Below are 18,475 nucleotides of genomic sequence, written 5' to 3' on the forward strand. Positions count from 1 at the left end.
CCATATTGGAAGAATATATACTCTGGACCTATATATGACCAAAGCTTCTCGTTCTCAAGTTACCCTTAATTCTCTATGCTAGGTTGATTGATCAAGGGACCCTCCTTCATGGGACAACACACTGAAAAAGCTCGAAACACTTGAGAATTCTTATATTCAGAACTGCTTGAAATACACAGAACTCAGGGAGTTCTTCCTCCTCCCTGGCATCCATATATATATAGTATTTAAGAGGAAGAATGGAGATGCAGGCAGGGATAAAGTCCAGGTTTTGACTTTCTCCTTTCTTTCTCATATATTATTAGTTATAAACAACATTCTTCTAAGACTTAAGAAATGGTCAGTTAAATTCCATCGAGCATTATAATTACAATAAATTTGTACCTTCAGTTAACTACTTGTCTAATTTATCATCAAAAGAAAGTACCTTTTAATGGAATATATATTTAATATATAGCTTTAAAGCCTATATATATGTATTAAAATATGTGTACTTATATATTTAATAAAAATATGTGTGTATACATATATATATATTTAGACATGAGGTTTTATTTATTTATTTTTAGACATGAGGTTTTAAAGTGCAAGTCTATAAGACTGTAACCTTTACCATTTTGACTATGTCAGGAGAATCCTGAAATATAAAATGCTAAGTTGGAAAGAACCTTAAAAGGTATCTGTACAGAAAGAATTTATGCTACAGTATTTACCTCTACAGAGTATCTTAAATAACTGTAGCTATGGCAACAGATATGAGGTAGACTTCCCTTAAACACTGAGACTTACCAACCATGTTTAAAAGTTGACATATTAACAGAAAGTTTCAAAAGAATAACTGATCAAATGTTATGTTTTAAAATTTCACTCTAATAGACAAATAAGTACTATTGAAAATATCTGAGAGCTCTATATACTTTAACATAAAGATGACTCCATGTTTTAGTTTACACACTAGAGGTTAAGTGGAACAAGGGCTAGTCTTTAAAAAAAAATAAATCACATATAAACCAGCTAACTAGACTTTACAATGAATATAGAAGTTAACACATAATCAGAGTAACATGACACCTGTAATTTAATGTAAGTGCCTTACTGGAATGCTGTGGTAGTGTCTAAGGTATATTCTGAATATTTCAGAGTCATTTTCTAACTTTGTTATGGCATCTAAGCAAAGGTGACAATCTGATCAGATAAACCTGTCAGAACTATTAGTAACAATAACCACCACCACCACCAAATCTTCAGTTCTTTGACCTAAAGTTCTAGGGCCAACACAGAAAGATAAGTTAACATTTTAAAAAAGGATTTCAACACAGAGGCACTATCTGGTTTTAGTTCATTGGCAGGCTACCACAAGATTGATAGAAACTGAAGAATCAGTTACCAAAATGTCAATAGTTGAGAAACTCTGAAGTAATCTCACTTTATTTGTCTGGTTCATCTAGAGCATTATATCTCGTACACATTTTCAAAACAAGATTTCACCATGACTGTCCAAAGATTTCAAGGATCTCAGGACTCACTCTTAATAATAAAAGGGTTTGAGAGAAATCTAAAAAAGAAGAGATCGCCTCCTTGGATCTTCATGGCTGGACATTAATCAATGTCATATGAAAAAAAAAAATGTCATATGTTGTTATGTATTTGAATGCATATTTTCAGTTGATAGTTTGATGTCAAAGAAACAGTGCTTTATAAAGAACAGGCACGGGCAGTGTACCCACCACGTTAAGAAGCACAAAGCCTAGCACATAGCAGGCACTCAATAAATATGATTGATGAGTGAATGGCTATCATTTCCTCAAGACGGGACAAATAAAAACTTAAGCCACATGTAAGTGTAGAAGAGTTAAATGAAGTATGGTTTCAAATTGTAATTATAGAACTTAATTTTCCATATTGACAATATTATCAAGCTTTTCAACTAGTAACAGATCTAAGTAGTTGCTTCCAAGGATAAGAACCATGAAATAGGTAGATAAAGATCCTTTCTTTCTTCTTTTCATACTTCATTTTTTTTTTTTTACTCTTTTAGTTTTCAATGTTTTCCCAATAGATCTAACCAAATTTCTTTGCTTTCACGCTGTGAAAAACTGAATCTGTTCTTATCATTTTATTTTTCTGATCATTATATAATTAGAAATGGAAAACAAAAGACGCGGGCACACAGAAGCTGGCTCTCAAGAGAAAATGTTTCTACTGATGAGTCTTGTCTTTTAGCCTAACTTTTATTTTTTTTTATATCAAAGGCACTCTTGATTTTGGCATAAGCAAATGACAGAGGGCTCTCCCATTTAAAAATATTATCTCTCAACTGACAATATCCCCAATGCTGAAAGATTTCTCAGTGCTTCAGGATACCGGAAATAGGCTTTGTGAGCATGTGTGTATATATTCAAAAGATGTGAGGAGAAAACTTTTTAGGTTACAAAAATTTTCAAGGATAGCATAATATGTTTTCAATAAACACATCAGTATAAATTAAGTAGTAGGAAAAACAAAAATGAAATTAACTGAATGAGTTTAGTCATATCTTAGCTAATTATTAGCTTTACAAGCTTATGGAAATTTTCCAGTGAACATAAAAGGTAAAAGAATTTTGTGTCAATTATTTGCCCTACCCACTTATTCCAAACCTTTTTTTTGGGGGGGGGGCGGTCTGAAGTATTTTAAAACCAGTATCAGACATCAGGTCTGGCAAATCATTTTAAAATAAAATCATTGGCCCATATCAAGGCCATTAGGAACCAATGAAAATAAAATAGCTTTGTATTTCCTACTGATTCCTAGGTCCTTAGAGACCTAGGTTTTACTAATGCTCTCTTGGACTGAAAGGGCTGCCCTGGAGGCTCAGATAGTAAAGAATCCACTTGCAATGCAGGAGACTTAGGTTTGATCCCTGGGTCAGGATGATCCCCTGGAGAAGGGAATGGCTACCCATCCAGTATTCTTGCCTGGAGAATCCCATGAACAGAGCAGCCTGGTGGGCATGCAACTGAGGCATAAAAACTTATACTTATGGCCACTTTATTGTTCGTAATGGAGAGCCTACACGGGCCTGTGTATAGTGATTAGGATGCAAGCAGAGGTAAAGTAGTGTATTATTTTAGGTCACTTAACACATGCACACTTATTTTCCTCTTCTCAGTAAGCCTTAATAACATTACGATTTGATGAAATAATCTCAACTCAAGGAAAACTGAATGGTTAGATTAGACGATCAGTTAAATTCTACTTCACTGCCCATTATGAGTTGACTCAAGCCTGATGGTATACTATCTGCTCATAGTAGTGGCAGGCAGAGGTCAAGCTCTGGTGTTGCAGTTGCTCTGGGAGACACCTAACTTTCTGTCCCCTAAAGTCTCAGGTGAACTGCACCCCATGATTTAGTAGGTCACTCTGTACCCACAGACTGAATGTTGAACACACTGACCTTACATTAAAAAAAAAAAAACTTTGTCTAGAGAGAGTTTAATTCATTAGTTAAGAAGTATTTTTCCACTAAGTCAGTTTTAGTGGTTACACAGATGTCCTCATATACATTCTGACATAGCCATGATATTTAGTTTCCAAATTAGAATTAACAAGTATGATTTCCCTATCCCTAACTTACCATATCAATACCATGTTAGCCAGGATGATACCATACCAACTAGTCTAGGCAATGAATTCTTTAAAAATTCTTGGCATAAAAAACTGTTTTAAAAAATCTGCTACTTCTACTATTCACTGCCATGGCACACTTCTCTTCTTAGAGGAAGTAGTTATCACTGAAGCAAGGAAAACACTACTTATAGGATGAAAATTCAAGAACTTTGGTAAAAAAAAAAATTTAATTAAAAAATAATATTTAAATGCATATATAATCAATAAATGAGGAAGAGAAAAATAAGGATGGAAACTGAAAAAGAAAAAATTCATGACCAAATGAGGAAGAAGCAAAATTTGAGATTTCATCTGACGTCTTTTCACATGATACATCTTTTTAAATCTAAATCTGTATATATGAGCTAATTCAAACTACAGGATCTTCCCTGTAGCTCAGACGGTAAAGAATCTGCCTGCAATGAAGAAGACCCAGGTTTGATTCCTGGGTCAGAAAGATCCTCTGGAGAAGGGAATGGTAATCCACTTCAGTACTCTTGCCTGGAGAATCCCATGGGCAGAGGAGCCTGGTGGGCCACAGTCCATGGGGTCGCAGAGAGTCGGACCCGACTGAGCGGCTGACAATACCACTACTACTTTATGTGAGCTAACTCAAGCACACAGACATGTGAGTGTTTAATTACTTACAGTTCACAATTTAAAACCATCTTTATTCCAACTGCAATGAAAGGATTCATAAATCAAACCTCATTGAGCGAACTTTAAAAGAACAGACCTTATTCCAGTGAATTCTCAGACTGAAATTCAGAAAGTGAGCACAACACCGCAGCTATGAGTACCTGAAAGACTAGAACAGTATGGTGCTACAAGAACAGCAACACCAAAGTTAAAGAGCCAGACTTACACTAAGCAGATACCATCCCAAGTTTGCTTTGACAGGTTCCTTGGGAGCATAGAAGCAAAGTCATTCCTGACAGCAATAAATGCAACTGCATTTACTTTGGAATGCACAAGCCGATCATGCCAATTCCTCTTATGAAGAAATGGAATGGGTGCTTATTCATTCGAGCTTCCTGAGAATTCTGAATTCTTCAAGCAGTCCACAAAGGTCACAGAAAACCTTTCTGCATAATGGTGGATTTAGGATGAACTTACTTACCGTTAGCATACAGATGAGTTAATAGAGACTCACTCTAACAAGATTCCTAGGAAAGCAAAGTAGAAGCAAGAAAAGAAAGAGGATATTTAGGAAAAAATAACTTGAAGTCTTGGATGATAGCTCTTAACTGGTAAGGGAAGAAGTAGGATTAGCTCAACAATGGATTAAAAAAAAACCTGTCTTTAGAGAAAATTTAATGAAGAAACTTCAAACATTTAAATTTCTTTACCTGCAACAGCACAAACAGAATAACCACAACCTCTGTTCATGAATTCATTCCCACTCAAAGCATGTCATGCAGTAAGTAACATTCTTTGCTAATTCTAAGACAGTCTGAACCACCATCGTTCAGAAATAGTCTCTTGAGACGAATCAGATTTTCCTTGACCAGAATGACTTAATTGGCATACAGCAATCCTGTCACTAAGATCGGTACTTCCAGTAAAGTTTCGCAAGTGTAGCTCACCTTCCTGGTGTTGCAATAATGAATCCCTGCCTATTTTAAGTTATTTTCCCTACTCCTGGAAATAGCCTATTCTAACTTTCACTTCTTGCTTTTGTCATTAAAAAAAAAAGTTGAAATAATAAAGCCAACTTCCATAAATATCTCACTTTCAACTACTAAAAATGCAACTACTTGTATATAAGAAAACTTAAGCACACTTCATTTTTTAATTTTTTATTTTATTTTATTTCTTCAACTTTTACAGTTCCTTTGTTTTTAACACCAACAAACTCACTGTATTAAATTAGAATAAATAATAATTAGTAAAATAAGTAAATAATAATTATAATTTATATATAATGATTTTTGAAGTTTTTTTATCCATGGATAAAAGTTGAAGAAAGAATTAAAATCTTTTTATAATAAAAGTTCATAGAACGATCTCAAAACTAGGTACATAGAAATACACAGAAAAATCTCCAGAAATTCTAGTAAAATAACCTCTAATCTAAAAACCAAAGGACACCAGTAACTTTCTATTTCTAGATATTTAAGAACATTTAATCCTTAATTTCTGTTAAGCTATTGCTAGTAAGAAATGGTTGATGAAGATGGATCTTGTATAAATATACACTTAAAGCAAGGTCTTTCTTCTAAAGAAAAACTTAAATATTAGTATTTACTTGTCAAATGAAATAATTATCAACATAAACAAGTGTCACTAAGTATCTAAGAAATCTGTTTTTAACATAGGCAATATTCCTTTTTTGAGAACTGACAAAATGGCAGTTTTTAACCTGCAGACAACACATATTGGACAAACACAACTTTTTATTAAAATAACTGCCAGGATCATACTGTATGGGTCCAAATTAAGAAAACTAAGTAACAAACTGTCCATGACATCTTATGGAGAAACTGTATGGTAAACAGTAAATAAATATGCCTGAACTTCTATGCTAAGGAAAAAAAAATTGTCCATGACTTAATGTGGCAAATAAATATATACCCTAATTTCTAAACATTTGATTTTCTAGTTCTCAACCAGAACCCCTGACTCCACTCCCCCACACCCACATACTCCACACGCAAGGTAGTGACAACAATATTGAACCCCCAGCTCTAAGTGCACGCTAAGAGCTCAAGAAATGCCGCTGGAGAGGACAGTTCAATGACAGTGAGTGAGACACTGCCACAGCTGGCTTACATTTCTCTGTTTCACGTCAAAAGCAGTATGTCTCTTTTGGCATGAAGAGTCAAAAGATTTTACCCCACAGGTAAAATCTGTTGTCTCTTTTTGTTCTCACATTAACCCTGAGCTTGGCAATTTAGTGTTAGTCATACTTCAAAGACTAACAACCTGAGATGTGAAATTACACCAGGCAGTGACAGGCAGGACCATGTACCACCACCTTCCCCGTATCATCGCCAGCTTCAACATCCTCTCAACCCAACATGTTCTCACGACTCCAAATTCTCAGCTAATAATCTAGGCAAATTCACCCACAGCGTCCTCGCCCATGTCACTCAGAAACAGATCAATTGCTAAGCAGCTTCAGGATATGCCAGAGAGATGTGTAAGATGACAGCATCTTAATCACCCTCCAAACTTTAAGATATCTTAGCATAATTTCAGCAGTAATTTCCAACATTTTCCCTGTCATGACACAGAAGAGACGATGATAAGATGGTAACAGCCCACTACTCAAGGCCAGAGCTGACTAGCCAGGAGGTTCCGGCATCTCCAAGTCCCGCCCAGTCACACTGGTTCTAAAACTTCCACCATCTACTCCCATGGGTCAGACAAAAAAAGGCATATAAAACAGAGAAGTGATGAAAGAGAAATGAAGGGGAAAACCTCAAGGTCTAACTCTTACAGACCATGGAGAGTTCTCTTTTCCCAACATTGAATTTGGACATGTCCAATGAGCGCTCTGTACAGGATGTGGACAAATTCTATTGTAGCCCAGTTCTGCCTGGTATCAGGGTAGGAGCTACCCAAAGAACCAGAATCACCAAAGCAGAATTTGCTTAATAGTGCAAATCTACCACAACTAAAAGCAAAAACTAATGACTGTATAAGGCTTTCCCACAGATTACAGCAGCCAGGTCATAAGTTAAAACTTGAGGTGTTTTGTAGGTATTATTACTTTTTAAAGGGAAAACAGAAAATATATCTAAAATATTAACACTGTACTTGGATCAACACAGTCATTAACATCACACATATTTCTGTACCTAACTATAGCTTTTTTTTAAAAAAAACCTTTTTTCCTGCCTTTTCTGTCTTTCCCTCCCCACTTTTCTTTCTTTTTTTACTGAAGTATTTTTTATATCAAATGTTCTTGATTTGGGGAAAGACTAGTACCTTAACTGGAGCACAAAGCATAGAACTAGCAGTCCATTAAAATGCACAAGACTAAACGTGGATGCATCTGTTTATTTACAGCTTTTGGTGCTTAAAACTTCAGATAAAATGATCTGTCCAATTGCGTCAGTTTAAAAAAATGTCATTTTTCCATTCTCTTCTAGAAAAAGCTGCAGCACAAATTAACACAGTAGAGAGTAGTGAAAACAGAATTACATTTAAAACATAGTTTAGAAAACATAAGCACCTCTTTTAGATTAGTAAGATGTAATTGTTGGTGACAAAAGTCAACAAGAACGAAATACAGACATTTTATATCTTACTGTGTTCACATGCATCATAGAGACAAAAACAGTAAGCTTTAAGTGTTTACTAGATGTGAATACAAACATATAAATAAGAAAATTATTTTGACCCCAAAGTTTTCTTCTATATTTAGTAAACAAAGTTTTTTTTTGTTATTTTTCAAAAGTATACGACAACTGTCAGTACAAATCTCTCACTTCTTTAACATGTACTTTTTACACTGTGATACACAATTTAGGTATTATGATGCATTTTTTAAATGGAACAGTTTAGTGCCAAAAGCCAAGCTGCTTCAGGGAAATGAGAGACTTAAAGCTAGCACTACGACATATGGAATCACCGCATACATACTGTATTGCCCCGTGCTAGTCTGATATATGCTAGTCGGCACTGCCATAGCAGCGATGTTAGGCGGTGTTCCCTCTTCCTCTGATTTTTCTTCTTCAATCTTGGGTACACCAGGCACATCAGAGGAAAGTTCATTCAGTATTTTTCTAAAACATAATTCAACAATACAAAGAATTAAGATACATGAATGAGATTTAAAACAGAAAAGCTATCAGGGGAGAATCTGAGGTTATCTTTATTTCTCCCTTTTTGGAAAAACTTTTCATGACTGTAGGAAACTTAACTTACCTGTAAGAGGGTCTCCGTGAAAGGATTTCTCTACGTTTATGAGAGTCAATTACACCTTCTGATTCTGCAGACTCATCTGTTTCTGCAATGGTTGCTACCTATAACACAAGAGTTCCTGAGATGCATCATAAAACCCATGGTATCTCCTTCATTCACAACCCAGTGTCTGAAGGGGCTGTGTGTGCAGCCCAAAGCCGGGCACTGCCCACAGAACGCAGAGCCGGGCTAACCGTGCTCACAACCTGGCTCAGGAGAGGAAGGGCAGGCGCTGACGCTTTGCTGTAAACCAGCCCGTGTACCAAGGATGACACAGACGACAAACGCTACAGAAATGCACACGCGCCAGACAGGCTTCAGGAAAACACTCAATGTAAGACACACAAGGCCTAAGCCCTAACCCTGAAAACAGTCTCACAAATCCAGCAGAGGGTGAGCGAGCAAGTGAGAGGAGAAAACAATACCACTGCTGACTTAGGCTGGGTCTTCAAATTAGACATTAGATAGATCCAAAGAAGAAAGGATATTAAGTAGGTAAATACTTGTGTTAACAAGCCTGGTTAAAGTCATGATTTATATTACAAGAAGTAGGTTGGGCTTGATGTCAGTAGGTCTTGTCAAAACAAGGAATTACTCCTTAAAAGAAAGATCAGTTTTAAATACAATTTCATTTTTTGAAGGACTAGTATAATAGCATGAGTACTGAAGAAAGGAAACTGAAATAACAAATCTCTCCACAACATGACTGTTCTCAATATATTCAGCCATCTATCATAGGTTCTGAGTTTACAAAACTACCTATTAATATCATCTATCATCTAGTTCTGAGCTTACAAAACTCCTCCAATGAATATTATAAGGACATGGGATTTGATTTGAGTATAACCAAAAAAATCATATTAAAATACTAACAATGTAAGCAGGAACATATACTTCCCAAGGCATATGGATGTGCATGTATGTTTGCCCACATGTATAACCATGCATCTTTGGTCATGGATACCCTATACATAAGCACACTCAGGCATGAAGAGAACTTATTAGAGAAACTATTGTTGCAGTCAGACAACCATACATCATCACCAACTATTTATCACTTTCAATTGGGCTTTCACACATCTCTTGCATAATCATAACCACCCCTTTGTGCAAGGCAGGCTATTACTGTAGAAAGTGAAAACTGAAGTTCATCACTCACCAGGTCAGAATTCTAAGACAAGATCCAAAGGTTCCTACCTCTGTAAAGATAATTAAGTCACCCATTTAACAAAATCTAAAGCAGCCTATTGAAAATGAGATAATACTCTCTCTTCCAGTGCCAGCGAGGTTAAAGCTAAGTAGAAATATCTGCATCCTAATAAACATGACAAAAAGGAGAGTGGGCAGTCTTGTTTTATAATCAGACTCGGAAAGAGTCAGAAGCTCCTAGAATCAAGGTCCTCACAAGAAAGGAAAAAAAAAAAGAGACACTACTGAGAATCACTCAAACTTTTGAACAACTCAGAAGAGACATCTGTGCCACAAAGATAAACAGACTTATATTGCACATGGATTTAGTACTTCCAGTATCGTGGTGCAACTCTTATCCTTATTCTGCAACAAACTGGATTCAAATACACAGGAAAAGGACAAGACCAATTAAGTATAAGCAACTATGTTTTCTTCACAGATCTTTTTGTCATCAGATAGGTTCAAATAATTTCAGTATTTAAAGGATAAAGACAAACTGACCTTAAAAAGGAACAGAAATAAATTTAGTAAAAGAGAAAAAGTATGCTTTAAAAATGCATACTTAATAATTTATATCTGTTGATGCAAAAAAGAATGTTTTTGCTTAAGAAATGTTAAGAATTTATGACCAACTTTGGTGACAATAAATAACAAAACACGTCTCTGGATCACAACCGCAACACTAACCACATCTAAAAAAACCAAGGTTTAATCTGATGTATAAATGCAACAGCAATTAACAATTATATCATGGCACACATACTGAATGAACAATAAACCTAAATTTCTACACTTTACTGTGAGTATTGGTGAAAACAGTGTCAGTACTACAATATTTACATTACAATGTTTATCAGACATCTCCAAAGAAGCCTCAAAGTACTTTTAAGCATTTTTGGAGAGCTTTGCTAAATGAATCTGAGTTTGAGCAAAGAGCAACAATTTAAAGGAGACTGACTGGACCTGCAAATTAGGAGCTGACAACAAAACTGCAGCTCGAGTCAATCTCTGTATCCGACAGGGCACCAAGCACTTCACAAAGAAAAAGGGATCTGCCTGCAACGTGGGTGACCTGGGTTCAAAGCCTGGGGCGGGAAGATCGCCTGGAGAAGGGAACAGCCACCCACTCCAGTATTCTGGCCTGAATTCAGGATAGAGGAGCCTGGTGTGCTACAGTCCATGGGGTAGCAAAGAGTTGGGACATGACTCAGGGACTTTAAAAAAAAAACTTCTACAGAAATAGAAAGGAAATTCTTCCAAATGTTTAATAAGAGTTGATCATCACTCTTTTCCATGCCCACCAGTTCAACCACTTAGAATTTATCCTAAAGAAATTTTTAGGCAAATATACAAATATAGCTTATGTACATATATTTAGATGAACACAGGGATGTGTATAAATAACATTTCTCAAGGTGTTAAAAACTTAAAAAATACTTTAAAATATGGAAATTGTTACATTATGTTGAATTGTATTAAAATAATTTATATTAGGTCATCTATGACTAAAAAAAGACACTACATACAATTGGTAACATTACTACATTATAATTTGGTAATAATATAGTACATATAAATAATAGAATACTAGCATGCCATTAAAACATGTTTATGTATGCACATAGAAAACATATATGGAAGACTTTCAACCAAATGTTAATAGTACTTATATCTGAGTGTTGAGATTATTTTTACTTTCTTCTTTTCTGTATTTTATAATTTTTCTCTCAATGAACATAGGCAAATGTGCAATTTCAAAATAAATAAAGAAGCCAGTGTTGACAAAACAAACAGAAATTACCATCATACTAATAGATTGTTCCTTATATGGTTAAAAAAAAGCATCAAATCTACAGGAAAAAAAAAAAAGGATAAATGAATTAGTGAAAGAAAAAATAAAAGCTCAAGAAAGCCAAAGAGAAGTCATTTAGGCAGGACGCTAACCTGAACAGTCTGTATTTGTGGTGACTGAATAACGGATGGCTGTGGTGTCTGAATTACTCCCTGGACATGGACGGTCTGGCCGGAAGGTAACTGTACTAGAGTTACGGCTGGGGAGCCTCTTCCGGTGCTGGATCCAGCTACAGAAACCTGCAAAAACCAGCAGCATTGAAGATTAAGGCCGAACATTTTTTTTTTTCCTCCACTGTTACAATCTGCCTATTTTCCCTGCTTCTAAGAAATGACCAGCAAGCCAGGGTACTCACCATTAGGAGATGGTTACAGTCCTGGAACAGTCATTCTCTGATGTGACAGATATTAAAGAACCCATGCGTCTCACTTTCGGTTCCCATGCTTCAGTGGCTGAGAATGTTCCAAGCACAAAGTTCTAAAGCAGTTAAACTACCTCACTACTACCTCGAGAGTACTAAGTGAAGCCTTCTTTAGGCCAGAGTATAAACTACTCTAACTTCTTAAGAGCAGAGACAGAACTTAAATATGGTAAATTATTTTTTTAATAAGTGCAACTTCTGACATGTGATATTAGAGTATTACTCCAGATATAAGCTAATGCCTTGTCTCTATACTGATGAAAATTGCAGTTATTTTTATGCCCCAATAGTCACAAAAAAATGCATAGGTCAAAGAAGTCCCAGGACCTCTCAGGCTCTTAGCATCTCCAAACCAGAGAAAGCTCATGCCCTGGAGACTGTGTGGTCCTTGCACACTCCCCTCCCCACAGTTTCAGCATGCAGAACCATCACTTGGTTTGCACAGAGGAGATACAGCTGTTTCCCACCACCTTGGGTGCTTGCAACAAAGAGCCCTGCCAGCAAAACACATTAAAACATGTTTTGTTTTGTTCACTTCTCTGGACTCAAAACCTGCCAAGTTTCTAACTGGTAAACAACTCAGTCCTAAAAGCCGGCGTAATCTGACAAACTCTGCCTCATTTTACTAAGTTTCACTATTCATTATGACTTCCTCGGAACAGACAGAGACTTTGGACATGAAAGAACCTACTAGTTTCTATTATGAGTGGTGGCAGACTACAGAATCTAAAACAAATTTTGAAGAAAGCCTCTGTGGCCCTCACTTGAAGGAAAACCAATCATTTCCAGTCAACTTACACAAATACTTTTAAAAAATTACTAAAAACTGGGTTTATAACAAATAATCAGATGTATTTACAGCATTCCCTTGGAAGGCAAACTTCTTTGGCAATCTAGAAGTAAAGTCTTCTATCCATGCAAGAGAACCTACATGGAGAGCACTGAACTAAGTGCACCAGGGTGGAAAGCAGAATTGCTAAAACCAACACCTAAAGAACAATAGCACGCAAACATAGAGAACTAATTGCTCCATTGTCCAGGTCATGAAAACCACAGGAGTACAGAACAGAAAGATCAGCAGGAGTCTGAACAAGTGGAGGTGTGTGACAGCAGCCCCGTGAGCCGGGCCTTCCTATGGTCTGGATAACAGCTGGACAGAAAAGTGAGAAACCGGGGCAGAGAGCACCCAACATGGAGTCCCATGGGCAAATTCAGCCCACCTGCCCCTGGAGTATTAGTGCCACTTTAGATTTCAGGGGAAAGAAAAAGGGCATCCCATAATGTAGCCCTCAGATTTAACATCCAGAAGTTTAAAAGCCACTAGATTTATTCTACAAATGTTCCCTGCATGAACCATATATAAGGGATTCTTCTCTTTGTGAACCAGTTGCCAGAAAAAAAAAAAGGTATTCCTCTGCCAAATGACTAAGGCTCAGACTTTTAAGTCTCAGGACACCTTTATACTCCTAAAAATGACTGACGACCTCAAATAACTTTTATGTTACATCCAGCAGGATCCTGTAAATGTGCAGCCAGCTCCCGGGAAGGGAAAATGCTATGGGTAAATTTTGCAGATTTCTGTAATGAAAATACTCCTACTATGCAGATTTTAAGCTGCCAATGGGTGACACTGAACACAAAGCTGGAAGAAAATGTGCACAAGTGGCTATGATAAGCAGCTCAGCTCTTATATATATAAGCTGTTATATTATATGTGTGTGTATATATATATATGTATGTATAATATTGATATTTACTAAATAGAAATTAAAACTGAGAAATTTTAAAACTACTTAGTAATTAATTTAAAAATAACAATAATTCCATCATACGCTAACATAAATAGCATTTTCTGAAGACTATTTTCAAAGACATAATAATTAGTGCCAAGAATGTCAATGTTTTACATTTTTACAAATTCTTTTAATGTCTGGTTTAACTTAAAACAAGCTGGATTTTCATACCTATTTCCGCACTGAATCTGTTGCAATAAGTTATTTTAATTGGTATATGAGTATGCCTTATACAGATGTATGATTAGAAAAGGTGGAGTGTTATCAATACCTTTTCCAGAAAAATGTGGGTATTCTTCTTGGATACTACCCCAAAACTCAGCAAGTGGTTGTTTTTTGTGGCCATGTGGAATCTGAAAACTTAGTTACATTAAAATCGATTGATCTGGGACTTCCCTGGGGGACCAGTGGCTAACACAACACACTCCCAGTGCAGGGAATCCAGGTTCAATCCCTGGTCAGGGAACTGGATCCCACACACTGCAACTAAAGATCCTGCATGCTACAACTAAGACCTGATGCAGCAGAATACATAAATGCTAAAAAAAAAAAAAAAAAACAAACCTATTGCTGTGTCTTATACGTCAGATGGTTCTTTAGCCAGGAATGATTTTGTAATGTCATGTAGTAGTAGCTACTTGGAAAATACTGAGTTATTGAATTAAGTAGATCTCCCAAATGCTGATAAATTTCATGATACACTATCAGAAAATTACATTCATTAAAATCAAAATCAACTTCATCAGAAAACTATACAATATTGGCAAGTTATCAAGCTCAAAATGGCAGATGAAGAATTTCCACAATTTGAAACTTCTGCTAAAAGCCTGAATTTTATCATCAGCAATAAACACTGTTAACTGTTTTCCTTGATGTGACAAGCTTACTTCATTTACTTTTGAGAAAAATTTTTCAAATACTCAAGTTTGAACAGACATAGATATAATTTAGTTATTTGCCACTGCTTTGAGAAAAATTATATCCTGTGGCAGGGGCAGGTGTGTGTGTGTGTGTGTGAATGCAGCTAGTTCATCTTGTCCCTCAGACAATAACTTGTGTTTTTTCTCAAGATACCATGTATCTTCAGTAAGTGGCAGAAATGCTTTCAATGAATGTTCCACTTCCAGAACACAGAATATTAAAACAACATGTACTTGAGGGTCAAAATTTAATATAATTGGTAATGTTTACATGAAGCTCACGTGTGCTTCATCAGGGACAGTCTTAAGTGGAACACACATTTAAAAAAAAAACAACTCTAAGTGAATGCAATGAAGACTGTAATGACCACTAACAAAAGTTTGGTGCCACTTACGTGACTGGGATGAGGCACCAACAGTTTTAACCCCCACTGTTTTTGCACCATCAAGACAAATGCCAATACAGAGGGAAAAAAAAAAATCTTAGTATTATTATGAAAATACGGTTATCCTCTAAAACCTCCAGGCATGATTGTGTAACATCATGTAGTAGTTATTTGGAAAATACTGGGTCCTTGGTGTCTCCTCCAGGGTTCCCCGGATCGCACTTTGAAAACTGCTGCTCTGTCCTCACGCAGCCTCTGGGCCCTGCTCACAGCTCCAAGCACACAGTGCTGAAATGGGCTGTGAGTTTAGCTCCACGACAGCAGCATGGCCAAAATCACCACCCACAGTAATCCTGACAGAACATTCCTGTGTCAGAGACGAGCAAAACAGAAGGTACATTATACCCAAGGGCATCACCAGGACTCCTACAGATGAGACCTGTGGCTTGAGATGCAGTTAGTGCTCCACACACTTTCAAGGAAATGACCCTGCTGCAGAAAAATTAGATATTCTGAAGAACTCAAGAAAGATTCATGGGGGTTTTGATAAGTATAAATCATGCTTAAAGTCGCTCTAATTGTCTTTCAAGTGTAATTTTCAGGACTTTACATTATTAAACAATGTTCCATCAAAATGGCTTAGTGAGAAGAAACTCTGCTGTAGAAAAGAGAGCTATACCCACTAGAACAAAACTGAATTCCCAGAATTCTGGAGATGAGTTATATGAATCTGTATTTGCAGTGAAAACTCAATGTCCAGACTCTGGGCAGTGAAGACGCTCATGTGTGCATGTGCTCAGTTGTATCCGACTCTTTGTGACCTCATAGGCTGTAATCCACCAGATTCCTCTGTCCATGGAATTCTCCAGGCAAGAATACTGGAGTGGGTTGCCATTTCCTCCTCCAGGGGATCTTCCCAAACCAGGGTTCGAACCAAGTCTCCTGTGTCTCCTGCATTGCAGGTGGAGTCTTTGCCCATTGAAGCACCTGGGAAGTCTCATTTTTCTTATAAACATCATATATTCATTCCAAGAATTTTTAATAAGTCAGTCTCACAGAAACAAGTTATACTTAAAAATTAACTCATTCTTTAGTTCCCTCAACAAATGTTGGAAGCCTACCTTGTGGATCAGTCTAGAGAGCAGAGATAAAGTAGTAAACAAGAAGTGCTAAATCAGAAGGAGACAGAAAACAGATGAAGAGACAAAAACATAATTTGGGAGAGGTGCCAAATTCTTAAAAGAAAAATAAAGAAGGGTAACTAGTGAGGTGGGCCTCCCTGGTGTCTCAGGGATAAAGAATCCACCTGCCAATGCAGGAGACACGAGTTTGATCCCTGGCTCGGGAAGATCCCCGGGAGAAGGAAATGGCAACCTACTCCAATAGTCTTGCCTGGGAAAATCCCATGGACAGAGGAAACTGGTGGGCTACAGTCCATGGGGTCACAAAAAATTGGACACAACTAAGAGACTAATCACCGACTCGATGGACATGAGTTTGAGTAAACTCCAGGAGCTGGTGATAGATAGGGAGGCCTGGCGAGCTGTGATTCATGAGGTCACAAAGAGCTGGACACAACTGAGCGACTGAACTGACTGAACTGAAGAGACTAATCAACAACAGCTAATGAGGTAGAGGGAGGGTGGAAGGAAGCTACGTTAATGTATACCCACTGTGGAAAGCTTCTCAGAGGAGGGAACCTCTGTGCAAAAAAACAGTCTAAAAGAAAAGTAGGAAAGAAAGCCATGGGAAGATCTATCAATATACTCATCACATTCCAACAATCAAGCAAGCAACTGCTCAAAAAACAAACATAAAATGGGTGTATTTTATATTTTGTAATTTTACACCTCTATTTATGAGGCTCTGAAAAGTGTAAAAATGAACTCATGCTGGACAGTTTACCTTTTTTTCCAGATCCCCTGAAGAATAATCTTCTTCTATAGGATGCCTGAAACATAGATTATGCTGATGCCACCACATTCACTGCAAACCCCACTAGAGACAGGAGTTAATGTGATGAAATAAATGAAGATGATACAGTTGACAGCCTCACTTGGCTTTGCAATTATAAAAAAAAAAAAAATCTCCTAATAGTGACACTTATAACTGGTAAAACCTCACAATGTTGTAACACAGCATTTGATTAGCACCTAGTGGACTGGCGCCAATCCGTAGCCAGGTTCCCTTATGATGGGGTTTATGATGTCACAGTGCAGCTGAGCGTGTCACATAGCCACTGAGCCCACCTTCCAGACAGTTAATAAAGGATGAGAAGATGTCAATGCACGGCCTAGCAGACTTCACTGTCAACTCTGCTGCCTGAAAAATCAAATCTATACATTATCTACTTTAATTCCAAGGACTTCAATGAAAACCCAGTAACACCCTATAGGAGAAGCTGGAAAAATATCTTGATTTTTGTGTATTAAGACAGGATTCTCAAAAAGAGTCTGTTTCTTCTATGGGTAAAAAAGAAGAGTTTAAAGAAGAAGGCTGAAAACAGGAAAAGAATACTATAAATGTGTACACTTTAAAAATGACACAAAATATTTCACTTCATTTTTTTTAAAAAGTTGTAGTTAGGGACTTCCCTGGTGGTCCAGTGGCTAAGACTCCATGCTCCCAATGCAGGGGGCCCAGGTTTGATATCTGGTCAGGGAACTAAATCTCATATGCCACTAAGACCTGGTGCAGCCAAATAAACAAATAAATAAAAATTCTTTAATAAGTTGTTTGTAATTGCATTAAATGAAGACAAACACAACATGAAAAATATAGAATTGGTATCACTGTAGTGTCTTTAGTGTTTTTCTTTCCCATATTGAGGTTCTGTTTTTTTTAAACAGTGTAACTAACAAATGGCAAAAATCAATGGAGTTAAATTTTACCTTGTAAACATCAAATGAAAGCACTGATAACAGAGCTGGACACATAAGACTGATATTTTTACATCTATGTTAAAATTGTAAGGAGAACTACAATATGATCTTTGAATCCTTTCTTTGTATAGGGAATAAACAAAAACTATCTAAAATCTATAATCTGAATTTAAAGGAAATAGTTTTGTTTCTATAATTATAAATGGCCAAATATGTCTCTTTTAAAAAATTCCCCTTGAAAGCAAAGCAAATATCAGAATCAAGTCATTCTTAATTATATCATCTATTCTGATACTACCTCCAATAAGCAGTGGTGATCACTGTGGCAACTGGTGATGACAAAATTAGGGTTTCTTTATGCTTTGAAAAACAACACTCTAGCGAATTTTTTTCCCTAGCTGATCCTTATCATTTCCTATTAATAGTACTTGGAGCATCATTTTATATTCTAATATGATATGTGTTTACTTA

At 36.6% G+C, this 18,475-nt stretch overlaps 1 protein-coding gene across 7 annotated transcripts in view; it reads right to left on the minus strand.

Moving 5' to 3' along the window:
* Positions 1 to 18,475, minus strand: part of CREM (cAMP responsive element modulator) — a 65,164-nt gene that overhangs the window by 19,726 nt on the left and 26,963 nt on the right. For all 7 annotated transcript variants that reach the window (XM_061126135.1, XM_061126133.1, XM_061126130.1 and 4 more), the window contains 3 exons: positions 11,695 to 11,841; positions 8,524 to 8,621; positions 8,239 to 8,381 (listed from right to left, as the gene is read on the minus strand). In XM_061126135.1, coding sequence (XP_060982118.1) covers positions 8,239 to 8,381; positions 8,524 to 8,621; positions 11,695 to 11,841 — 388 coding nt within the window. The remainder of the gene's footprint in view (positions 1 to 8,238; positions 8,382 to 8,523; positions 8,622 to 11,694; positions 11,842 to 18,475) is intronic.

Source organism: Dama dama, chromosome 23 (assembly GCF_033118175.1).
Source record: "Dama dama isolate Ldn47 chromosome 23, ASM3311817v1, whole genome shotgun sequence".
Lineage (NCBI taxonomy): Eukaryota > Metazoa > Chordata > Mammalia > Artiodactyla > Cervidae > Dama > Dama dama.